This window comes from Mirounga angustirostris, unplaced genomic scaffold (assembly GCF_029215605.1).
Source record: "Mirounga angustirostris isolate CCGP_5_RB_7025 unplaced genomic scaffold, mMirAng1.0.hap1 SCAF_8, whole genome shotgun sequence".
NCBI lineage: Eukaryota > Metazoa > Chordata > Mammalia > Carnivora > Phocidae > Mirounga > Mirounga angustirostris.
This window is the reverse complement of record NW_026991716.1, coordinates 24,167,485-24,193,769: the sequence shown is the minus strand read 5'-3', so window position 1 is coordinate 24,193,769 and position 26,285 is coordinate 24,167,485. Positions and strand designations below refer to the sequence as shown.

General features: G+C 49.1%; 1 protein-coding gene across 14 annotated transcripts in view; it reads right to left on the bottom strand.

Moving 5' to 3' along the window:
- SLC22A23 (solute carrier family 22 member 23) overlaps positions 1 to 26,285 on the bottom strand; it is a 178,473-nt gene that overhangs the window by 37,917 nt on the left and 114,271 nt on the right. For 6 of the 14 annotated variants that reach the window (XM_064597253.1, XM_064597254.1, XM_064597252.1 and 3 more), the window contains exon 4: positions 5,472 to 5,640. In XM_064597253.1, coding sequence (XP_064453323.1) covers positions 5,472 to 5,640 — 169 coding nt within the window. The other 8 variants (XM_054505751.2, XM_064597262.1, XM_064597260.1 and 5 more) reach the window with 8 other exon arrangements.

Below are 26,285 nucleotides of genomic sequence, written 5' to 3'. Positions count from 1 at the left end.
CTGGGAGGGAAGACTGCCCCCCCCGCCCCGCCGCCCCCCCCCCCCCCCCCAGGTTAGGCAAGTCTTAGTGATAGCCAACAATTCAGTGTGAGCGCACCTTTCAAGGACAAACCAGCCGATCAGAGCCCACACCCCACCGCCTCCTCTGTGGGCTCTCACACTCTGGCCACTGCCCACCTGCTCTAGTCACCCCAGAGCCAGGTGCCAGACAACCAGGGACAGGCCTGTGCCCCAGAGCCTGCAGAAATTACTCACATTAGCCAACCCGGGGCCTGCTTAGCCCGCCTCACCCCTTTCTTCTGGCTGAAACAGTAGGGAAGGCTCCTGACCCGTTCCCTTCCCTCCTTCTCCTTCTGCCTCCTGACCAGCTGGTGCTTCCCTGTGGGGCCCCCGGGACACGGTGTGCCCCCATCTCTTGGGGACTGTCTTCTCTTCTTGGTGGCCAGCAATCTCCTGACCTGCCGGCCTCACCCCACCCAGGGAGTATGAAACCCATACTTCCAAACAGCCTGTGTTTCCCTCAGGGCTCCCAGCTCTCCGCAGGGCCTCCTCCACTGCCCTCAAGACTCAAGATCAGACCTTCCCTCTCGCCAGCTAGTCACCCCGGGTTTCTGTGACTCTTCGAGCTCTCCCCTCAGGACAGGATTGATGCTCCAGTCCCTGCGGGGCCTCCGTGCCACAGAGAGCCCTGTCCCCCCACCCCCAGGAAACATCCTGGGCCGTGGCTCTCCTGCCCTCGTGGGCCACAGCGGACCCGCCAGCACCTCTCACTGGGACTGCTCCCAAACGCACCTGGACTCAGGCTTCTCCAGGTGAGCACCCCGTCCACCGCGGGGGCGGACACCACGCTGGCTCCCTCCATCCCACTCTCGGCCACCCTTCCACCAGCCCCGGCGGCAGAGAGCGAGACCTTGCTGGAGCACCTGCCAGAGCACATTTCTCCCCTGTTTAAACCTCCATGTGTTTTCATGGCTTTTAGAACAAACCCATCAAGGGGCGCCTGGGTGGCTCAGTCAGTTAAGCGTCTGCCTTTGGCTCAGGTCCTGATCCCAGGGTCCTGGGATTGAGTCCCGCATCTGGCTCCCTGCTCGTGGGGAGCCTGCTTCTCCCTCTGCCTGCCACTCCCCCTGCTTGTGCTCTCTATGACAAATAAATAAATAAAATCTTAAAAAAAAACCCCAAAAAACAACAAACCCATGGTGCTGAAGGCCACATGTGGTCTGACCTACCTGTGTGTCAGAGCTTGTCCTTTGCACCCAAGCTCCACTGGTCGTCTTCCTCTTCCGGAGAAGCCGTGTGGAAGCCAGCTTTGGCCCTGCTCTTCTCATTTGCCTATTTTTCCACCCAGAACTTTGTGTGACTTCCTCTTTTTGATCACGTATTTAGGTGTTAGCCCTAAAGTCACTCCCTGAGAAACGCCTTTCCTGACTGCCCTAACTTGCTCCTCTCTACCCCACTGATTTATTTCATGTCTTCAGAGTGGTGGTTATTTGGAAGAATATTATTTGCTCGAGTATGGGTTTATGGTCTCTGGGCTCCCTCCCACCCCCATATACCCTCTGTAATATAGATTTCAAATGATGAGAGATTTTCGCTCACATGTATGTGCAGTATCTAGAATACATAGTAGCTAGGACAGCATTTGGCATGAGGTAGTGGTAACTACCTTAATAAATTATTTGAATCAACTTTGTTTTCAGATTGCTCTGTTTCCTAGAGTTCCTGAGAGGCAAATTTCTCAATTTATAGTTTCAGGCCCTCAGAATGGATTCCCATGGATCTGAATTTTGGCTTTGAGTTCATCCTTGGTAAGCATTTTCTTCCATGTGAGTCTCCAGTGACTCTCTGTGGGAGGTTTCATTCTTGAGCCGGAGGGTCCAACGAGCTTCACAATTCCTCAGCCTTACAAAGTGGTTAGCATTTGGAACACAGAGCCATGGGTGGTGCAGACTTCCTGGCTCCATGTCTTAGAGGTGGATCATTTCTGCCCACAGTCCGAGGCATCAGCCAGCTTTGGAGCCGAGTCCCTGTGGCGGGCAAAGACTTTCGAATACTGTTATTAGAACAGGACAGTTTGGAGTCCTGGCTTCATTCAAGGAGCTCAGTTACAAGTGCATAAAGGGCCTGAGACCTTAGCTCCAGCCCTTGGGACCGGTATTAAGATTCCAGCTCCCTGGGCCTCCTTCTGGTCCAGTTGCCCTGCAGGCTGCCTCTGTGTCCACTCCAGATTGAATGTTCTCCTTGGCCTGGGCCCTGGGAGTTCCCCTTTCTGGCACTGGAGCTCAGTACTGTGGGCATATTTGGTTGATGTGATACCTTATCCAGCACTGGGTGTGTGTTTGGAGGGTCCGTGTCGGTGCAGCCCACCCTGTGGACCAGAGAGGATCCCTTCTGGTCAATCTCCCCGCTTTGTCTTATCGCTCTCACGCCAAGACCCTGTGTGACGGTGACTCTGTGTTGTGCAGTTTGGTTTGTGGTCCTTGCTTCCACGTCTGCTCTTGGAGGGACCCCAAAGTACCCCAAAGTACCGAGTACTCTGCAGGGTCCCCTGGGCCCCCACCGTAAAGACTTGCTCAAGAAAGGAAAGTGAGAGAGTGTCAGGGCTTTGTCATCCACAGCTGGCCTCCTGGCTGGTGCTGTAGCCACCTCCCCACTACCCAGCGGCCCCCTTCATTCTGTCAAGCTACAGAGCCTCCGGGAGCGAGGGGCTTCCTGCCTCCCACAGCAAATGGCAGGAAGGGTGGCCGGCGAGAGAAAGCCGGTGATTCTTACGGAGCTTTCAAGGCTAGAGGCAAAGGTGGGATGCGTCTCTCACCACCGATTTCTTTGGCCTGACCCCCGTTACACCCTGGCTTCCATGCAGGTGAAGAGGTGATACGATTGTAGCCACAAAGCAGCTCAGATTTATGAGCACTTGGTGTAGGTCAGACATGTGCCAAGCACCTTAGAGAATAATATAAATACAAAATGATTATGATGCTGATCCCAGCAGTTACATATTTGGGTAGAGCTGGTCTCCCCCAGACTGAGGCGCCAGAGCTGTGACCACATGGCGTCAGTGACTTGGAACGTCCATCTGCGGGTCTGCGTACACGTTTTACTTACCAAAGCACCCTGGCTGCCTTTTTCACTAGAAGATTTTGTTTTTACATTTGTGACTTTCAAAGAATTTTTTTTCTTAGGTTTTATAGTATATTTAAAGAAATGAGTGTCTTACCTGCCATTAAACCCTGACATACTTTTTAAATTTAAATAAAAAATACAATATGGTCAATAGGAACCCAGTCCTTTACCATGTGGGTCAGTCCTCCAGACCTATTCCAAAGCCTTCCCTGCCGTTTCTCCCTGGCGAGTGTCCTCCTACCTGGGGCAGGTGGGACAGCACCTGGTGGAGACTTGAAGCCTAACTCTTATAGGAGTGTGAGCCTCCAGGAGGCTGTGCCCATCCCTCCCCAGGCCTTCAGCACCCCCAGGGGCCTTCAGACAGCTCCGGGGGCCCTTGGGCGCTCTGGTGAGAGGGGCGGTGGCTGGGAGGATGCCAGACCTCACGGAGGATCCTCTAGGGCAACAATGCTCTCTCCCAGGGCCAGAGGCTCTCTCCCAGGGGCTCTAGTGGTCCGAGACAAGAGACAGAAGCTCAGGGAAGGCAGGAGATGGCACCGCGTGTGGTAAGAGTGGCCTGGGGTTCAAGGGCCAGCTGGGTGACCTCAGTTTTGCCATCTGTACAGTGGGGTGATGAAATACGAAGACCGAATAACCTACTATTTGTACAGTGCTTGCAGTTTGTGTGTGACATGAACATGGTATAAGTATTTGTTAAATAAATAAATGCCCCTGAATTCCAAAACAAGCAAGGCCCCGCTCCAGATGCCGCAAGGGAAGGAACAGGAAGGACTGCCTAGAAGACAGAAGGAAGAACTGCCCATTCCATCCTGCTTTGGGCAACGATTTCATTCTTTCCCTCCTAAGCCCCTGTTGGAGGGAGCAGGAGGTCCTGAAGTATGCACGGCTCCCACTCCTGCGGGGCTGGGGGGGGGGGGTGCTGTCCAGCCCCAGCTGGCAGGCAAGGCTGCAGGAAGCGTGGGGAGGGGGGAACGGGGGGGGGGGAACAGCTGGGGCAGCTGTCCCCGATGAGCGGCTCCCCGGCAGGTGGCCTCTCTTCATCCCTTACAGCTAGCTCCCTGCTGCCGCAGAGGTTCTTCTGATACAGTAACCAAGAGCTGGGCTCTGGAGGAAAATGCACCTGTTCCCTCCCTCACTGCTGTTTCTTTGTAGGACGACCTCCTACCAGGGCGGGGCCGGGGCCCAGCACCATGAAGGTAAAAGGCAGGGGCTTTCTTCCCCTCCCTGGTACTTTAGGAAAGGAAGCCCAATTAAGGAGCCTTCTCTGCTCCAGTGAACACTTAAAGCTATGACACAAACTGACTTTTCACCAGAAGGTGGGTTTCCATTAGTGACCAAGTAAAAGCCACACAGCATAGTACGTATTCTCTACGGCACAGTGGCTCGTCCTCGCGTGTGGATGGATTGTTGGCATGAGAGGGCCGGGGAGGGGCAGGGAAAGAAAGACAGGAGTTATTAAAAAAAAAAAAAGGCTGAACACTCATTTTTTTCCTAAACCTCTCTCTATCCAAGAGCGGGGTTTTTCAATCTTGGCTAAACATCAATCCTCTGGGGAGTTTTTAAAAATCTAGCTGCCCAGGTCATACCCACCAGCCCAGTGTGTTCAGTTGTTTTCTCCCTACAGCCAGGCAGCCAAAAGCCAAAGTTATACATGGTTCTCAAAGGCCTAGTGGACTCGTCAGGAGCAGGGGTGGACAAAGCTCCTGTAAAGGGCCAGAGAGTAAATATTCGGCTTTGTAGGCCAATGAGACTGCTGTACCCTCCTCAGCTCCGCCACTGTAGCATGAAAACGGCCCGAGCTGACACGTACGTAAACGTGCGGGCGTGACTGTGTTCCAATAAAACTCTATTTGCCAAAACAGGTGGCGACCAGATTTGGTCCACGACTGCAGTCTCTGTCCGTCCCTAATCTAGGGGAGATAAGGGCGCTTTCCTAAATCACCCCTTGAACGTCTCCGCAGTCCCCCCTCCCAACACAAGAATCCTCCCTTTGCAAGTCTATTCATAAAAATCCTATCAAAATAACCCAGCAAGCAGGCGTCCGGCCAGACCGAGGGAGGGCAGGTTCCCGGAGCTGGGTGAGGGGTGCTCAGGGACTCCCTCCACTCTCTTCCGCCGATATGTCTGTTTCAACATTTCCCAGGATACCAGGTTTAAGAGATGAAATTTTACAAAGGAGGAAAATGCCTTCACAAAAAAAGCACAAGCTGAAACCAGCCAGGAGCTGGGGGCCAGCGGGCCCCCAGTGGTTTGCTTCCCGAGTCTCCTCCCCGGGGCGGGGGAGGGGTGCCCTTCAGAAAGCGTTTGCAGAAGCCGCAGGGGGTGAAGCCTGCGGGGAGGATACTCACGACCAATAGAGCAGCATGAGCAGGAAGGGGCAGATGATGAGGGCCTGCAGGACCTGCCAGTCTCGGCACAGGGAGGCCAGCCCGGGCATGAGGAACTGCCCCGCCATGGCCACAAAGCTCGCCACCATCGTGATCATGAACCGTTTTCCAGGGGGGCACAGCTCTATTCCTGGAACACAGAAGGGACAAGAGAGACATGAGCGCCCTGCCCCGTAGCCTGGAGGAGCCACGGGTGCACCGGGGTCAGGGAACCTTCTCAAACAACAGAGCACTGCAGAAATCGTATTTATCCGCTGGCTGCCACGAGAGCCCCATGTTGTACGTCAATGTTGAGATCCTTGTTTTTACAGCTGGATGAGCCGAGGCCTGAACTGGGAAGGAAGAGATCGTTGCTCAAGGTCACAGAGCGAGTCAGCGGCAAAAGGACGTTGTAATTCAGAATTGCTGAGCCCAGACACTAGGAGACGCTGCTTTGTATGGGGCTTTGTATGTAGTGTTTGCACCGTACAATTCCGCTTCCTCTGCTCTGGGGATGCTACTGAGCTTGCTGGAGGGTAGGATCCCTCTCCTGCCCATCTGCTGCCGTGCCTTCCCTGGGCGATGCTGTATCAGGGGACCCCCTCCACCTGGAACGTCCGTCTGCTCACTCCCGCCACCTGCACCATCCCTCCTTCTGGTCCCAACTCCCGTGCTCCTTTGGAACTGTGAGTTCCAGGCCATCTATTTGCACTGTGAGACCAAGACAGACCAAGTTGCATCATGGTTAATCTATCTGAACAAGACAAAACAAAAACAAAAACAAAACCCAAAAAACAATCAATAAAGCAGATTTGGACTAGGTAGTAAGCTTCCCCTCCCTGCTGGAAATCTGCAGCCCACTGTGACATGGGGGTGTCGCACGACCCTTTCTCTGTCCCCACGAGAGAGACAGCTCCTCTGGCAGAGGCATGTCTGAGTTATCTTCAGAGGTTCAAAACAGCACCACTGTCTGCCTTCGCTAAATGTCTCCTGAATGCAGAGACACCATGGTCCCCCTTGTTGGCAAGAATCTATGCTCTTAATCTGACCTTGAGTGAAAAAGACGGTCACAAAAGCTTCATCTGTAGTACCCAAGTGCCAGCCAGCACAGATCCAGTATGCGAATTCCTATAATCAAGGTCCTCCGCACTGCAACGTAGGCTGAGTTTTATATATCCCACCCCCTATAGAGCACGTCGGTTTGTTTGCTAGTCTTCTACAACGTGCAATATTCCCTAAAGCTTGCTTTTTTTTTTTTTTTTTGTCTTTTAAGTATAGTTAAAAATGACTTTCTAAAAAAAAAGAAGGACCCTTGGGAGAGAATACTTTTTGTGCCTCTGTTTCCAGAGGCTGTGGATCCGTGGCTGTGGCCCATCTGCTGGTTGTCTAGGGACCAGAGCTGAGATAGCAGGTCAAAAGGCAATAGGGAGGCGAGCAGGTTTGAGGGGAAAACAGACACATTACACTTGGCCACAAGGATGGAATCAGCCCTAACAAGGATAGGGCACCATGCCAGCCCATATCTACACCAGCTCACCTGCACGGAAAGAAGAATAAAGTCATCAACATTTCCACTGCCTCTCTGCCACAAACAGATGATCATCACAGCAATGGGTGAGCGGGAAAGAAAGCTGGCCTCGCTGCATATAGCTTCTAAAGGACTTTTTGCCATTTAATTAAGAAATCAGGATTAAGCAGCCCTCTCCTGGCCTCTTACTGTGATGCCATTCCTTTCAAGAGGCACGAGCTGGGTTCACTTAAACGATCACTTCCTAGTGGGACTCGGGTATTCACTGCAGATCTGGCATTTCTGCTCTTAAAAATAACGGACCAGGGTCTTTTTAGAAAAGATGAACCGAGGGCACCTGGGTGGCTCAGTCGGTTAAGCATCTGCCTTCGGCTCAGGTCACGGTCCCAGGGTCCTGGGATCAAGCCCCGCGTCAGACTCCCTGCTCAGCGAAAGCCTGCTTCTCCCTCTCCCTCTGCGGGCTGCTCTGCCTACTTGCGCTCTCTCTCTACAAATAAATAAATAAAATCTTTTAAAAAAAAGACGAACGGGCACAGGTGGTAGCTTGCACTTAGTAGGCACAAGCGATAGATTTGATATGGAAACCAGCAATCAGCATGAGCCAGGGTGAGTTCACTGCTCAGGGCTCAGCACAGGCTCGTCTCAGAAGAGACAATTTAGCACTTGGCCACCCGGGTAAGCTTTTAAACAAAGTCAGAGAGATACTGTTAAATAGCCGATGGCTTCATGTCAGCGGGCTGGCAGGTGCAGCGGGCATGGCACACAGCCTGTGGATTTGCTCTTCACTGCCTCTCTCTCTAATTCTGTGCCCCGGTAAGTATGAGACTATCCGAGACTCTGGTAGCTTTACTACAGACCTCCTTCGGGACGTCTCATCCCACATGCTAGTCTACACTCCACTCCGTGCTATCGCACAAAGGATCACAAGGCTACTTCCCAAACGAGGGTGTGGGTTTGTGGAGGCCAAAGGAAATTCGTCCCCTGATGGGCAAATGATTCCACAGTCTGACTTCTCAGCAACCCCCTCCCTTGCTGCAAATGACATGCTGTGACCAGGACATATGTCAGCGTTCCTGTCGACATGACAGTGATTAATTGTCATAGTTATTCTCCCGTAGGGTTCTCTCGTCCCTCTCCCATAGGCGGGTGGAGGGTTCCTCTAATTCCTCGTGAGGTCCTGAAGAATCTGCGCCACCTGAGAGCTTGTTAGAGATGCAGAATCTCAGGCCCCACTTGGACCTCCAGAATCAGTTTCTGCATTTTAGCAAGATCCCCGGATGACTCCTTGCGAGGCATAGGCTCATGATACGTCCCCCAATGGTTACCCTCACCCATAGCGTGAGAAATGTTTTTGCCTCCCAGACACAATATCTGAGAGCTGAATAAGTAACATCATTTTCTGACCGCTCCACTCCTGCTTTTGCAAGGAATCTTAGCAGAGATTTCACTTTATTTCGCCAGGTAGAAAAATGGACAAGCACTCTAGCTGATCCATGTATTTTAGCATTCCTGCCAGGGCAATGGAAAAACACAGTGCTTTGATGTAAGGACACAGGTATGACACTTGCATATAATGACCTTTCTGCCTTGACTCACCAGAAATCCTCTCCAAACTGCCCGAAATCCACTATGTTCTGAACGTGGCTATAAAGATGTTTAAAAAAAAAAAAAAAGCAATTATCAAAGAACGGCAGGCACTTTAGGCTTGCCATTAATCACATGTTCCTTTTGGATGATGAGAAATCAGTTTTCCTGAAGTAGAAGAGAGGAAGAAATACATCACAGCATTAAAGCCTTGAGTCCTGGCATCTGGTAGCAGGGGATAGGGACAGCAGGTAGATGGCTTCCGCCCACAGGGGGCCTGCTCCCCGCTCTGCAAACAAGAGCATTTGGTGCAGGGGTTCACACACCTTGAAGATGCCTATAGCTATGAGGCCAGGGCCACTGGCCTTGGTCTTGAAAGGCAGGAGGGACATCCGGGTGTCTCAGTCAGCTAAGCATCCTGCCTTTGGTTCAGGTCATGATCCCGGGGTCCTGGGATCGAGCCCCGCATCAGGCTCTCTGTTCAGTGGGAAGCCTGCTTCTCCCTCTCCCTCCGCTGCTCCCCCTGCTTGTGCTCTTTCTCTCTGACAAATGAATAAATAAAATCTTGAAAGGCAGGGAAAACTACCGGCAGCAGGGAATGGTGTCCCAGTGGCACCGCCCCCTCGGGACCTGGGGATCACAGAGAACAGGCCACCCACAGGCAGGCATCCACAGGCAGGCATCCACAGCTCTGCACCGCTAGCTGGTCGGCAGCACCTGGGGTGGCCCGGGGGGCATGCCATGCACTTTTGTGGGAGGCCCGCCCTGAAGTCATCTTAGTAGGTTTTCACTTATGGGCAGCAACTACCCCCCTTCCTTATGTAAAACAACTAAGGGCCACACACACAAAAAATCATCTTAGGTGAGGCATCGTAGATTCAAATGTGAAAAGCCTGGATTCTGATGCCAGACAGCCTGCGCCTGAATCCGTCCCCAGCATCAAAGCTTGTGACCGGGGAGGGGGGAAAGATGGTGGAGGAGTAGGGGACCCTATTTCAACTGGTCCCTGGAATTGAGCTCAGACCACTTTGAGCACCCACGAAACCAGCCTGAGATGTAAGAAGATCTGGATCTCTACAAACAGAATATCGCAGGGAGTTGGTTTTGAGGTACGAAGCGGAGAGCCGTGATTCTGCGGGCAGATATCGGAGGATAAACGGCGGCGGGAGGGCGCCTGGACGTGGGGATCCTACACCGCCGGTGAGTGACTGCCTCACGCGCTGCGGACGGGCACAGACTCGCAGACCGGTAGCGTTGGGAAAGAACTTTAGCGCAGCCCCCCGGGTGGAGGACCAGACCGGCCGGGTCGCGAGCACGCGAACCACAGCCCCCCCGGACAGAAACCGGAGCGATGGTCGCGCACATGCGAACTGCAGCCTCCGAGACGGAAACCCAGTGCACCGGGGTCCCGCCGGTGAACTGCAACCTCCCCACCCCAAGCGGCGGAGTTGCGCGCACGCAAACTGCAGTCCCCGGGACAGGACCCCAAGCGGCGGAGTCGCGCGAACGATCTGGGAGCAGCTGGCGGTTTTAGAAGCACAAAGGGCAGAGACGTGCCCCGATCTGGAGGCAGGACTGGGGGCGCTGCGGAGGGGCGCACAACCCAGGCTGCTGCAGTTTCTAGCAGCACAGACAGAAACGGAGACAGTGTGGCCTGGAGAGCTCACTGAAGAACAGACTGCGGTCTCTCTGCTCTGAGGCAGAGGGTTGGAAACGGTCTCTTCTGCTCTGACTCGCGGAAGAGACGCGGAAAGCCGCCAGCGAAAGGCGCCAGAGAACAAAAGCCCCAAAGACTGATTCCCGCTGAGCCCATCCCCCGCCACAGGGGCGCAGGGCAACTCCGCCCAAACAGGGTTGCCTGAGTAACAGCGTGGCAGGCCCCTCCCGCAGAAGACAGGCTGGGAAAACAAGAGGCCAGCAACCCTAAGGTCCCAAGAAAACAAGTGCATCTGGCTTGGGCTCTGGTCAATAATTTGGACTCTATATGTTCCCTCAAACACCCATCAACAGAATGACTAGGAGGAGGAGCCCCCAAAACAGAAAAGACTCAGAGATTATGACTTATGCTGCAGATTTACAAATGGATGCAGATATAACCAAGATGTCGGAGATGGAATTCAGGCTAGCAATTGTGAAGACAATGGCTAGAATGGAGAAATCAATTAATGGCAACATAGAGTCTCTAAGGGCAGAAATAAAAGGGGAATTGGCAGAACTTAAAAATGCTATCAATGAGATCCAATCCAATCTAGATAATCTAACAGCTAGGGTAACTGAGACAGAAGAGAGAATAAGCGATCTGGAAGACAGTATAATAGATAAAAAGGGAAAAGAGGAGGCCAGGGAAAAACAACTCAGATTCCATGAAAATAGAATCAGAGAAATAAGTGACACCATGAGGCGTTCCAATGTCAGAATCATTGGAATCCCGGAGGGAGTGGAGAGAGAGAGAGGGCTAGAAGATGTATTTGAGCAAATCGTAGCTGAGAACTTCCATAATCTGGGGAATGAAACAAACATTAGAGTCCTACAGGCAGAGAGGACCCCTCCTAAGATCAAGGAAAACAGGCCAACACCCCGGCACGTAATAGTAAAACTTGCAAATCTTAGAACCAAGGAAACCATCTTAAGGGCAGTTAGGGGGAAGAGATTCCTTACGTACAGAGGGAGGAACATCAGAATAACGTCAGACCTATCCACAGAGACCTGGCAAACCAGAAAGGCCTGGCAAGACATATTCAGGGTACTAAATGAGAAGAACATGCAGCCAAGAATACTTTATCCGGCAAGGCTGTCATTTAGAATGGATGGAGAGATGCAGAGCTTCCAAGACCAGCAGAACCTGGCCCTGCCAGAAATATTTAGGGGGGTTCTATATAAGGAGAAAGACCCCAAGAGTGATATAGAACAGAAATTTACAGGGACAATCTATAAAAACAACGTCTTCACAGGCAACATGATCACAATTAATTCATATCTTTCAATAATCACTCTCAATGTGAATGGCCTAAACGCTCCCATAAAACGGCACAGGGTTGCAGACTGGATAAAAAGACAGGACCCATCCATATGCTGTCTACAAGAGACTCATTTTGAACCTAAAGATACATCCAGACTGAAAGTGAAGGGATGGAGATCCATCTTCCATGCCAGTGGACCTCAAAAGAAAGCTGGGGTAGCAATTCTTATATCAGACAAATTAGATTTTAAAGTCTGTAATAAGAGACACAGAGGGACACTATATCATTCTTAAAGGGTCTATCCAACAAGAAGATCTAACAATTGTAAATATCTATGCCCCCAACATGGGAGCAGCCATCTACATAAGCCAACTGTTAACCAAAATAAAGAGTCATATTGATAACAATACGTTAATTGTAGGAGACCTCAATACTCCACTCTCAGCAATGGACAGATCGTCTAAGCAGAAAATCAACAAGGAAACAAGAGCTTTGAATGATACACTGGATCAGATGGACCTCATAGATATTTACAGAACATTCCACCCTAAAACAACAGAATACTCATTCTTCTCGAGCGCACATGGAACTTTCTCCAGAATAGACCATATACTGGGTCACAAATCAGGTCTCAACCGATACCAAAAGATTGAGATTATTCCCTGCATATTCTCAGACCACAATGCTCTAAAACTGGAACTCAATCACAAGAAAAAAATTGGCAGAAATTCAAACACTTGGAAGCTACAGACCACTCTGCTCAAGAATGTTTGGGTCAACCAAGAAATCAAAGAAGAACTTAAACAATTCATGGAAATCAATGAGAACGAAAACACATCGGTCCAAAACCTATGGGATACTGCAAAGGCGCTCCTAAGGGAGAAATACATAGGCATCCAAGCCTCACTCAAAAAACAGAAAAATCTCGAATTCGCCAACTAACTCTACACCTTAAAGAACTAGAGAAAAAGCAACAAATGATGCCTAAGCCACGCATTAGAAGAGAAATAATTAAAATTAGAGCAGAGATCAATGAATTAGAAACCAGAAACACAGTAGATCAGATCCACGAAACTAGAAGTTTGTTCTTTGAAAGAATTAATAAGATCGATAAACCACTGGCCAGACTTATCCAATAGAAAAGAGAAAGGACCCAAATTAAAAAAAAAATATGAATGGAAAGGGAGAGATCACGACTAACAGCAAGGAAATAGAAACAATTATTAGAAATTATTATCAACAACTATATGCCAATAAACTGAGCAATCTGGATGAAATGGAGGCCTTCCTGGAAACCCATAAATTGCCAAGACTGAAACAGGAAGAAACTGACAACCTGAATAGGCCAATAACCAGTAACGAGATTGAAGCAGTGATCAAAAACCTCCCAAAAAACAAGAGTCCAGGGCCTGATGGATTCCCTGGGGAATTCTACCAAACATTCAAAGAAGAAATAATACCTATTCTCCTGAAGCTGTTTCAAAAAATAGAAACAGAAGGAAAACTTCCAGACTCATTCTATGAGGCCAGCATTACCTTAATCCCCAAACCAGGCAAAGACCCCATCAAAAAGGAGAATTTCAGACCGATATCCCTGATGAATATGGATTCCAAAATCCTCAACAAAATCCTAGCTAATAGGACCCAACAATACATTAAAAGGATCATCCACCACGACCAAGTGGGATTTACCCCCGGGATGCAAGGGTGGTTCAACATTCGCAAATCAATCAATGTGATAGAACACATTAATAAGAGGAGGGAGAAGAACCATATGGTCCTCTCAATTGATGCAGAGAAAGCATTTGACAAAATACAACATCCTTTCCTCATTAAAACTCTCCAAAGTATAGGGATAGAGGGAACATTCCTCAAGCTCATAAAATCCATCTATGAAAAACCCACAGCGAATATCATCCTCAATGGGGAAAAGCTGAGAGCCTTTCCCTTAAGATCAGAAACACGTCAAGGGTGCCCACTCTCACCACTGTTGTTCAACATAGTACTAGAAGTCCTAGCAACAGCAATCAGACAACAAAAAGAAATAAAATGTATTCAAATTGGCAAAGAAGAAGTCAAACTCTCTCTCTTCATTGATGACATGATATTTTATGTGGAAAACCCAAAAGACTCCACCCCCAAATTACTAGAACTCATCCAGCAATTCAGTAATGTGGCAGGATACAAAATCAATGCACAGAAATCAGTTGCTTTCTTATACACCAGCAATGCAGCTGTAGAAAGAGAAATTAAAGAAACGATTCCATTTACAATAGCACCAAAAACCATAAGATACCTCGGCATAAACCTAACCAAAGAGGTAAAGGATCTGTACTCTAGGAACTACAAAACACTCATGAAAGAAATTGAAGAAGACACAAAAAGATGGAAAATTTTCCATGTTCATGGATCGGAAGAATAAACATTGTTAAAATGTCTATGCTACCCAGAGCAATCTATACCTTCAATGCCATCCCGATCAAAATTCCAATGACATTTTTCAAAGTGCTGGAACAAACAATCCTAAAATTTGTATGGAATCAGAAAAGAACCCGAATCGCCAAGGAGATGTTGAAAAAGAAGAACAAAGCTGGGGGCATCACGTTGCCCGATTTCAAGCTAAATTACAAAGCTGTGATTACCAAGACAGCATGGTACTGGCACAAAAACAGACATATAGACCAATGGAACAGAATAGAGAGCCCAGATATGGACCCTCAACTAAATGGTCAAATAATCTTTGACAAAGCAGAAAAAACATGCAATGGAAAAAAGACAGTCTCTTCAACAAATGGTGCTGGGAAAAGTGGACAGCCACATGCAGAAGAATGAAACTCGACGATTCTCTAACACCATTCACAAAGATAAACTCAAAGTGGATGAAAGACCTCAATGTGAGACAGGAATCCATCCAAATCCTAGAGGAGAACATAGGCAGTAACCTCTTTGACATCGGCCACAGCAACTTCTTTCAAGATACATCTCCAAAAGCTCGTGAAACAAAAGCAAAAATGAACTTTTGGGACTTCATCAAGATAAAAAGCTTCTGCACAGCAAAGGAAACAGTCAACAAAACAATGAGGCAACCCACAGAATGGGAGAAGATATTTGCAAATGACATTACAGATAAAGGGCTGGTATCCAAGATCTATAAAGAACTTCTCAAACTCAACACCCAAAAAACAAATAATCAAGTCAAAAAGTGGGCAGAATAGATGAACAGACACTTCTCTGAAGAAGACATACAAATGTCTAACAGACACATGAAAAAATGTTCATCATCATTAGCCATCAGGGAAATCCAAATCAAAACCACACTGAGATACCACCTTACACCAGTTAGAATGGCAAAAATGGACAGGGAAAGAAACAACAAATGTTGGAGAGGTTGTGGAGAAAGAGGAACCCTCTTACACTGTTGGTGGGAATGCAAGTTGGTACAGCCACTTTGAAAAACAGTGTGGAGGTGCCTCAAAAATTTAAAAATAGAGCTACCCTATGACCCAGCAATTGCACTCCTGGGTATTTACCCCAAAGACACAGATGTAGTGAAAAGAAGGGCCATATGCACCCCAATGCTCATAGCAGCAATGTCTGCAATAGCCAAACTGTGGAAAGAGCCGAGATGCCCTTCAACAGATGAATGGATAAAGAAGATGTGGTCCAATATATACAATGGAATATTACTCAGCCATCAGAAAAGATGAATACCCAACTTTTACATCAACATGGATGGGACTGGAGGAGATTATGCTAAGTGAAATACGTCAAGCAGAGAAAGTCAATTATCATACGGTTTCACTTATTTGTGGAACATAAGGAATAACATGGAGGACATTAAGAGAAGGAAGGGAAAAATGGGCGGGGGGAATTGGAGGGAGAGATGAACCATGAGAGACTATGGACCTGAGAAACAAACAGGGTTTTAGAGGGGAGGAGGGAGGGGGGATTGGTTAGCCCGGTGATGGGTACTAAGGAGGGCACGTACTGCATGGAGCACTGGGTGTTATACGAAAAGAATGGATCGTGGATTACTACATCAAAAACTAATGATGTATTGTATGGTGACTAACATAACATAATAAAATTAAAAAAAAAAAAAAAAAAGCTTGTGACCTTGGTTCGGTCATCTGTGAGTTCTGTGCCTCAGTTCTGTCATCTGTAAAATGGGCTATTGTGGGCATTAAATAAGCATAGAGTGGTTGCACATAGAAAATGTGGTATGTTGGCTTTTCAAAGTAATAATATGGATTATTACCATATATAATAATATAATTATTGCCAAGTCACTCTTTGGTCTCATCTGACCTCTTCATTATTCACCTGATCTGGTGAATTTCAAGGTAGGATTGAAGGACTGACCCGGCTGGCTCAGTCCGTAGAGCATGGGACCCTTCATCTCAGGGTTGTGAGTTTGAGCTCCACATTGGGTATAGAGATTACTTAAAAACAAAATAAATGAGTGAATGAATGAATGAATTCAGGGTAGGAATGGGTTTTGTTCGAAAAGACTGAACAAGAAAACCTACAATGACAGTCTACACTCTTTCTTCTCCATATATTTTATTTCACAGAGATTCTCTCAGGCCTAGCAATAATCCATCAACTAAAAAACAGAACCGGGGCGCCTGGGTGGCTCAGTCGTTAAGCGTCTGCCTTCGGCTCAGGTCATGATCCCAGGGTCCCGGGATCGAGCCCCGCATCGGGCTCCCTGCTCAGCGGGAAGCCTGCTTCTCCCTCTTCCACTCCCCCTGCTTGTGTTCCCTCTCTCGCTGTGTCTCTCTCTGTCAAATAAATAAATAAAATCTTAAAAAAAAATTAAAAAAATTAAAAAAAAAATAAAAAATAAATAAAAAACAGAACCAAGTGAATCTAAGAAAACCACATCAGAAATCCCTACTCTTAAATGACTTTTCCCCTAACACCTTAATGGAGAAGGCTGAAAAGCTACACTTCCAAGCTTGATAGACGTTGATGGCAAGCAGAGGAATTGCAGAACGTTATGAGAGTCAAAGAGCATGGAATTAGGCCTTGGCAGAGGCATCTGGCCTGCAGAATGGGGGGTCACAACCACAGCAGTCTGAGCACTCTGGGTGCAGGGGCAGCCTGATGCTCATCTGTGACGTCTATTGGAAACGTGGTGTTGGGGCCGGAGATCTTTTCAGGGGATTTGCTTTTCAGAAGTTTTCGGATCCTTACAGATTTCCTGGAGGATAAGAAGCGTGCTGCCCAGATTAGTCATTACAGGTGATGGAGGACAAAGACCCAAGGGAAACAGGTCATCAAAGCATGAGGGTCATTAATGGGCCCACAGCCTCTCCTGAGAAGGAGGTTGGAAGGGTCACCGTGATGGGTCAACGTGACTAGGCTAGGTTCTCAGGGATTCAATCAACAGTGATCTAGGTGTTGCTATCAAGGTATTCTGTAGATGTGATTAAAGTCCACAATCAGTGGACTTGAAGGAAGGGAGATTATCCTAGATAATCTTGGCAAGCCTGACTCAATCAGTAGCAAGGCCTTACAGAATAGAGCGGAGGCTTCCCCGAGGAAAAAGAGAACATCCTGCCTGTGGACGGCAGCTTCATCCTGCGCCCGAGTTCCAGCCTGTCTTTCTTGCCAGCCTGCCCTCTTTTCAGATTTCAGATCTGCATAACCTGCCCCCACAACTGTGTAAGCCTATTCCCTGTGGAAAATCTCTTCCTGTATATCTCCTCCTGGTTCTGTTTCTCTGGGTGAGCCTTGATACAGAGGTCAGGCTTCTTACACTGACACGAGGTCACACAGGGTCCCCCATGAAGCCCTGTCTCAAAGCTGCTGGCCCAGCCGGCCACCTGGCCCTCCTACAGTGCTCTCAGTATGGATCGACACCTCCTACCCTGCTTCCCTTCCAGGCCAGCCTGGACCTGGTTCCCCAGCCTCATCTAAGTCAAAGTCTATGAAGGTGGCGGCATCATTCTACTCTCCTGGTTAAGCACACAGATGGATGACAAAGTGGCACTGGGGACAGGCAAGGGCACGCAGCGTGGGCATCCTTCATCAGAGAGGAGCCAGGCAGAGGAAAGCTTTAGAGTTGGGGGTGGGGCAAGGCATAAACGTCAGAGTTCAGGAAGGATTTCATCAATTCTGCACTAAGAAGAAAACACCATGATGGCTTTTTTTTTTTTTTTTTTTAAGATTTTTATTTATTTATTTGAGAGAGAGAATGAGATAGAGAGAGCACGAGAGGGGGGAGGGTCAGAGGGAGAAGCAGACTCCCCGCCGAGCAGGGAGCCCGATGCGGGACTCGATCCCGGGACTCCAGGATCATGACCTGAGCCGAAGGCAGTCGCTTAACCGACTGAGCCACCCAGGCGCCCCATGATGGCTTTTTTTTTTTAAATTTTATTTATTTATTCATGAGAGACAGAGAGAGAGAGAGAGAGAGAGGCAGAGGGAGAAGCAGGCTCCCAAGGAGCAGGGAGCCCGATGCGGGACTTGATCCCAGGACCCTGAGATCATGACCTGAGCCGAAGGCAGACGCTTAACCATCTGAGCCACCCAGGCGCCCCACCATGATGGCTTTTATCTTTGTTTTGGGAGCAAGAGGTTAGGGAGAAGATGCTTTGTCCTGCTGACTACCTCCCTACCAGGGATTTGAGGGTCAATCTGCAAAGGGAATAAACATCGCTCCAAGGTCCCATCCAGCTTGGAAATTCCATGATCCCACAAGAGCCACTAAGAGGCTTTATATGCAGGCAGATCAAACTTTAAACACTCTCCCACTCGACACGATGGCATCAGAGCAAAAGTAGCTGAAATCAGTCATGTGGTCTGAATGGTTTGAAGGGTGCAGAGCCCCAGGGGTGGGTCCGGGGGCTACAACACTCGAACCCAGCTCCACTGTGACCTCTGAACCAGGAGCTCCCCAGTGTGGCCTCCACGAACTCCATGGGCTGATGCCAGGACACCTCTGGCGGCACCTGGCTGATTAGGAGGGGTTACAGGCAGAGCCTAGAAGTCAGGTGACAGCTACAGAGCAAAGCTCTTCAAGGGAATGCCCCTGAACATCCACCAAGAACCTCAACATGCGGAAGAGCCTCCTTGGGCTGCAACCAAAGGTTCTGCGTTCTCATTTATGCCTAAATGTGTCACAACGTTCAGCCTGATGGGCTTTAAAAGCCTACAGTTTAGCTGGTAGTCAATGCCCAATAATCACTTTAGAAACTCCTTGCTGATACAATTTAATTAGAAACAAAATGCCCTGATCAGATAGGGCAGAGTCTCCGTGGATATGCACGCTCAGCACCTGCAGATGCCCCTGACCTGTCGCTCAGGCCCCCTTAGGGGAGTGCGGCCCTGTTGGACCAGAGGCGCTCCGTGCATTGAGAAGCTTCCAGGCAAGGAGCGCTAGGTGAAAGGCAAAGCTGTGCTGGCAGCAGACAAACTCATCCGCTGCGTCGGTGTCTAAGGGACTTGCCGGCAGGAAATAGTCTCTTCTCACCTTCCCAACCCCGGCCAGCACACTTACCTAACTGTTCACTGGGTTTCGGAATTATGATGGTTTGATTTAAGAAAAAAACAAACAAACCATTTTAGAACCAGGCTTAAAAAGACATGTCCCATCCTTCTATAATATGTAAGTGAATAAAACACAGCCCTATTCTTTCTTACAATATTTATTCCAAAAACTGAAGTCTATATTTTCCTGGGATTGCTAACTGCTCCTAGCTCTTCTAAAATGAGCCTATGGGATTTTTCTGGATCAGAGTTGGCCAGCAGTGAAGGAATATATGGAGCTGGCTGACCACATCTACACCAGAGAATGAGGAAAGTGCGCCCTGCATGGGGGAGCTCAGTTGAGGCCCAGGGATGGGGAGAGCGGGGTTAAATTCCTCCCCTGCCTCTTCCAGGCCAGGTGAAGTTACTCAACCTCCTTGTGCTCCTGTTCTGTCATCTATGAAGTAGATAATAACTGTACCCCCCGCTCACAGGCGCATATCTAGCTGCTTTGGAAGGCTTCCTACTCACTGTTGTCCTTCCGCACCTCACGCCGCTTCCGTGAGGCTCTGGGTGGGCGCGTGGTGCCAACAGACTAACTCCAGTGAATTCAGTTCTTCCACAAGGGACCCAAACTATCCTGGGTTTTAGGAAAAACATGGTCAGAACCGACCCAAACCATGTGATATGATGTACAAGCCCCCTAGGATAGGATTCTTTTCTCTGGCTAGCAGAGAAAGCCAACAAGCCTACTTGGAAAGAATAGCCTCTTCTGGGCAGGGCCTTCACCCCAGCTGAGGCTGTGAGACGTGGCTGGGAGGGCGAGGCCCGAGCTGTCCCTCTCGTCCTGCCTCCCACTTCCCTCTTGCAGTGCTCCATGCCAGCCAGGAAGCCCATGCCCAGGCCTGCCTCGTCGTCCCTCACTAATTCATACAGGGGATTCCAAGGAAAGAAGCAGAGGGGCCTGCAGGGAGCAGAAATAGGCCTGGAAGGGTATAAAAGCACACACTCTGGGGCGCCTGGGTGGCTCCGTCGGTTAAGCGTCTGCCTTCGACTCAGGTCATGATCCCAGGGTCCTGGGCTCGAGCTCTGCATCGGGCTCCCTGCTCGGCAGGCAGTCTGCTTCTCTCTCTGCCTCTGCCCCTCCCCCCCACTTGTGCTTCCCCCCCCCCCCAGGTAAATAAAATCTTCAAATTAAAATAAAAGCACACACTGCTCCTCACGGGTTCAGCACACTTTTATCGTACACCCTACTGCACGAGAACAGCCGGCCCTTGCATCTTCCCTGGCTGCACGGCCCCGGGCCACTCTGACGGGACCCAAGACACCTGTCCACATAGCATGAGCCGTCCCAAGGCTCGGGAGAGGGAGGCGAGACCCGCTCAGGAAAGGACAGCGTCTCCCCACGCCGTATTTAAGCACCAAAATTAAACACGATTCCTGGAACGGCCTGGGGAATGAGAGACCTACGGCAACACAGTGCTGACTGGCCGCCACACGAGGGGCAAGGCCACAGAAAGGCCAACGGGGCCCCTGCGACCACACCGCCCAGCCCCATGCAAGAGCGCACGCCATTCACAGGCCACTTGTCCAAACCCAGGGACCTTACAAAGGGCACCCACTCTCCCTCTCCTCTGCCATCAGTCAACCAGCTCAGCCACACTGTGGCCGCCGGAGAAAAACTGCTCCTTGTTGCACCACCACCTGCCTCCCTGGGGCGCGGACTTCCTCCAGCCCGGCTCGGCTCGGCCTCCCGGGTGCTGCTGCCCCCCCGGGGGGCCACCGGAGGCCCCTCCCAGCAGCCCCTGAGCCCCTGCGGGCTCCCCCTCACTCCCTTCCCAGCCAGGAGGCCTCCCTTCCAATCTCTCACTGGCCTCCTGCCTCCCCTCTCCCCTCCTCGCTGCACTCGCCCTCCTTCCGGCCACTCACCCAGCCGGGCCTGGAAGTGAAAGTGCCCCTCAGTAATTACGGCCCCGGCTGGGGACACGGGGGCCCCCCCGGGATCCTGAAAAACAGACCTCTGGGCATGTGATTGTGGAATTCCTTATTCTAGCAAGAGGGCCCGAAATTGCCAGTCACCTCGACTCAGATAGCATCCGAGGGCATGACTGTACAAGGTTGCTATTATCAGAACAGCTCCGAATCTTCCCTTCCCCGTGGAAAACTCCCTTTTCCTCCTCACTTAGGACCTGCCAACATAAAGGAATGGTCGGAAGAGTCTGAAAGGCTGTTTCCTCTATTTAGAGAAAGAGAAAATAAAAACACAGAGATGGAGGTATTTCTTACAAATCACATTCCGGTGTCTGCCAGACATGTGGACATAGGCATTTAAAGCTCAAATGTAGAAGGACTGAACTGATGACCAGTTGCGTAACCTGTCGTCGTGCCTCCACTGCTCACTGTGGGCCACTCTGGTAGGCCATTTTTCACACATGAAACTCACTTCATCTGCACAGAGACTCTATGAGGTAAGGATTGTTTTTAATGCTCATTTTACACAAGAGGACCCTGAAGCTCAGAGTAATTAAGTGACTCGTCCAAGATCACAGAGCTGAGGAAGGAACGAGGTAGGAGCTGAAGCCAGCCCCCCTCCCCCGCGCCTCCCCATCCCTCTGCTGAAGGCAGGGGCTGTTGTCAGAGCCCCTGGTGGGTATGGCCTCTGTGCTGTGTTCCTGCCAGAATCTGAGCTCCACAGAGGCCAAGGCTGCTTCGCCTTTGCTCATCACCCTTCCTCAGAGCCTAGGACGGTGCCTGGCCCCCAGCAGGGGCTCAGCTGTCTGTCAGATGAAAAGCTGCATCAGGGGTTCTTCCTGTCTAGATTAGTCACTTCACCTATATTCCTCCTTTCTTAGATTTCTACAGTGGAATCAATTAGAGTTATGGTGGCTGGGATCAGCTGGTAAATCTGCAGAAACTAGTCTTACATGTGAGCTCATCACGGTCCACAAAATCACAGGCTGATCAAAATTTGGGGACATGTCAACCATAAAACCCAGCTACCCAATATGAGCCATAAAGTTCAGTTTCCTTTCCAAATAATAAATGATTTCTACTACTTTACATTTGTTTTTTTAAAAAACAACATTATAATTCCTCAAAATGAGGAATGGGGATTTAAATGTTCACTAATATTTCTGCTCAGAAACACTGTTTAAAGATTTTATTTATTTATTTATTTATTTATTTATTTATTTATTTAAGAGAGAGAGAACACCTGAGAGGGGATAGGGTCAGAGGACGAAGCAGACTCCCTGCCGAGCAGGAAGTCCGATGCGGGACTCGATCCAGGGACTCCAGGATCATGACCTGAGCCGAAGGCAGTCGCTTAACCAACTGAGCCACCCAGTTGCCCAGAAACACTGTTTAAACACCAGCGACTGATGTTCAGCAGGACATGCGTAAGAATTTAAATTAATACCGCTTTTTTTTTGTCTCCTGGTATTTAATAAGAGAAGAAAAATCCAAGGAGAGAAATGACTTCAAACACCAGAACAGCCTCCAGTCCACTGAAATCCTTTGCAGTTCAGATCTGCAGCTCCCTTTCCAGCTCAGTGAATGCGCAGAGACAGAGAGTGGGTGGTTTTAGGGTCAAGAACGCACTTTAGAAATTACTGTCCAGGTTTTCCAGCTGCCTGTTCCAAAGTAACAATCCTCAAACTTCATTTTCTCTGGTTCTGCCCATGCTATGGATGGAGATCACACTTACTGACCGGTCCCGTTTGCATAATTAGATTATACGCAGGAGCCAAAGGAAGCCTCCCAGGCCTTGGGATTTGAAACAACAGGTGTGGCCAAAGAGAATAGTCCTAAATTCGTTCCAGCTCTGACTTCCGGGGGCACGCACTTAGCTCCCGAAATGTCAGAGGGCAGAAATTACCCAATTTTTATTTCTCATCATCAACATTGCCGATACTGTCGTTATTTTATGAGACTGGCGAGGAATCAAGAACTTGGGGGCTGGGTTTATGGTAACTAGAATATAGCGCACTGTGAGTTCATAGTATCATTACTTGTAACATGTAGCAATAGTAAATGCATTTCACTCTCTGGAATAATTCTCCTAATTAGGGAAGAATTATTAGTAACGTAGTCTTTCTAAACAAGGCCTTCCTTTTTTCCTTACTTTCTCACCTTCCCATCTTCTACTACATCTGTACTTTAAAAAAAAAACTTTTGAAAGTTTGCATAGTCGCGGAGAAGAGAGAAGAGCAGATGGACCCCTAGACCACCTGCTAGTGTCAACAATGATCAATGTTTTGCTTCTCTTGGTTCTTCTGCTTCTCTTCTCTCTTTCCTGTAATATTTTAAATCAAATGCTTGAAATCAGGTCATTTTACTTCGAAACACTAACGTATGGATGGCTCTTTATTCAAAAGGACATTTTCTTACAAGAAGACAAAAAACAAAAATCAAACTTGATGTGACATATGTCATACCGTCATCACATCTAACAATCAATAATAATTCTTTAATATTACTTCATATCCAGTCTGTGTTCAAATTATTCAATTACCTCAAAAAAGTCTCCATCTGGTTGTACTTTTAAAAATCCGGTCTGTATGTTGCACATCCCTTAGGTTTCTTTCAAGCTAGAGAAGGCCCTCCCCATCTCCTTCTCCCCCATGACACTGTGCTGGTGAAGAAACCAGAGGGGTTCTCGTTTTATGTGATTACTTTCCCATGGTTCCTTCATAACCTAAACTGGAAACTAGACCTAAAGATCTGGTTGGACTCAAGTTCAATGTTTTAGGTAAGAAGGGTTCATGGGTGGGTCTGCACTTCCTGTCAGAGCACCCACGAAGCACCTGCTTCCAATGATGTGAAGATCAATCAACCATTCCAGTGGGGGCATCTCAGCCTCCTGTCCCGGAATCATCCACTAACATTCTTGCTCCTGGTTTTGGCATCCTCTGATGATCAATGCCTGTATCAGTTATTTCATTAGGGGGTACAAAATGGTGATTTGTTTTTCTAATTCCATCATTCATTTTTTCACCTTGAATTATTTGGTAAAGGACTTTGTTAATTCGGAAGAGGCAGCAGTTCATGATCGCTCTGGGTGATGGATAATTTCACACGTCATGTCACCCTCCCACTGCACTCAGAGCAAAACAAAGCCTTTCATAATTACTCAAGACCTCATGTGATCGCCACCCCACCCGCACCCCTAAGACCTCATCATCTGCCACTCTCCCCCTCCTCCACGTCACTCCGGCTACCCTGGCCTCCTTGCTGCACTTACTGGCTGTCCCCTGTGCCTGGAACACCCTCCCCGGAGTCACATGGCTCTCTCCTCCCTCCCTTCGGGTCTCTGCCCAAGTGTCACTCCATCAGGGAAGCTCAGCCTGTGCTGAATAGTAACCCTTACCCCTTGTCATGCCCCAAGTTCTCCCTGATGACTTCTCCCATGGCTCTTCTTAGAACCCTGGCTCTCAAGTGTGGACCCAGACCAGCGGCATAAGCATCACCTGGGACCATGATGGAAGCACAGATTTTAGGGCCCTTCTCCAGACCAAAATCAAATCAGAATTTGAGGTTGAGTCCAGCAAGCTGTGTTAACCAACCCCAGCGATTCTGATGATTCTCAACTTTAAGAACCCCTGCAGTGGACTTCATAAATATTAGATCATTTCATCCTCCTATCACCCTCTGAGGTCGCTACTATTTTATCATTCCATTTTCAAGGTGGCAAAACACAGCCTTCTGGGCCCCATGCCTGGGGATTCGGATTCAGGGGGTCTGGGGACAGGTCCCAGAACCTGTGTAACAAGTTCGCACATGATGCAGATGCTGTGGGTTCAGGGACCACACTTTGAAAATCACTGCTCTGAACACTGTAGGCAGAGTTTTAGACACCTTAAGCCTGAGATCCCACCATCTCCTCTCCCTTTGCAGCATTAGCATATTAACAATAACACAAAACAAAGCTACATTACAGCTTATAACACCTGTTAGCCTACTGGCCTTGGAGTGACTGGAAGCTTGCTTTTTTTTCCCTGTCATCAGACATACGATTTTTTCCCCCCACTGAAAAAAACAGTTCCTCCAAGGCCCAAACGGCAAGGCAGGCAGGGGCATGAAAGACCTGGGGTTGCAAAGAAATTCAACTCTCAGCCTATTTCAGATGAAAGGAAACTCAGAGAACACCCACCAGTGCCGGGGGGGTCAAATGCCAGGCAGATAAGAAACGTGTGAAACTGACCTGGCATGAGGGGTGGGGCCTTTGGCAAACCAGCAGGTGCTTGCCTAGTTTAAAGGCCTTTAAGTTCAATTAGAAAATACAACACTGTCGGGGTCACACAAAACATGCCTAGGGTCAGGGTCTGGCCACACGCTTGCCTGCCCGCAGCCACTGAACCTCACCCAACCTGCTCATTTTATTCAAGGGGAAAGTAAGGTCGGAGTGAGTTGGTAGTAGCCGAAGCAAGCATGAATTCCAAGCCTGGGGCTCTCTGGGCTTTACGACATGGCCTCTGGAGGATACAAGTCACTTGGACTGCTCCTGGTTTATTTTTAAATGCAGATTACAATAAAAACAAAAATCAAACTTGATGTGACATATGTCAGTTAAAATTAGCTCTCTCCTCCTCTACCAAACCGGAAAACCCCTTTGTGCCATATTCAACCTAACAGCATCTCCCAACGAAATGCAAGGGCAGATCAGGCCAACAACTGGGAAGGGATTTTCAAGAAACAGATCTTTGGTGAGGGGACATGCTGGCCAGAAGGAGCCATAAGTGGTTCTCTTCCCACCCCAAGTGAAGTGGAGTATCCTCAGCACAAGCGAGACATTCTAAGATCCAGCGCCATCTTGCCCCAGAGCCATCTTGTTTCTGACAGAGTTTGTTCTACGTGGTGTTGGATTTCCTGTACATGGGGTGAGGGTGGGGAGATGAGGAATTTGACAGTACAGAACACTAGTTCTCAGCCAAGTCCTGCCCTGGAAATTGGGAGACAATGCCCCCTCTGTGGCAAAGCCTCTCGTCCCAAGTGGGAACAAAGCCTCAGAGGGCGCAGCTCTGAAGTCCCGTCTAGGGAATGCCAAAGGTCACACTTGTGTTCATCACACCCATGCCCTGCGGCACGCACAGTGTGGGCTCAGTAAATAGACGCTGAGTAACACATTTATAAGCGTTCAAGTAACAAAACACTCCTCAGCTTAAGTCCCCCACGTGTTTGCCAAACTCCTCCACAGCGGGACTCGAGTTTACTCCTCTGGGCAAAGCCCTACTGTGACCCCACGGACAG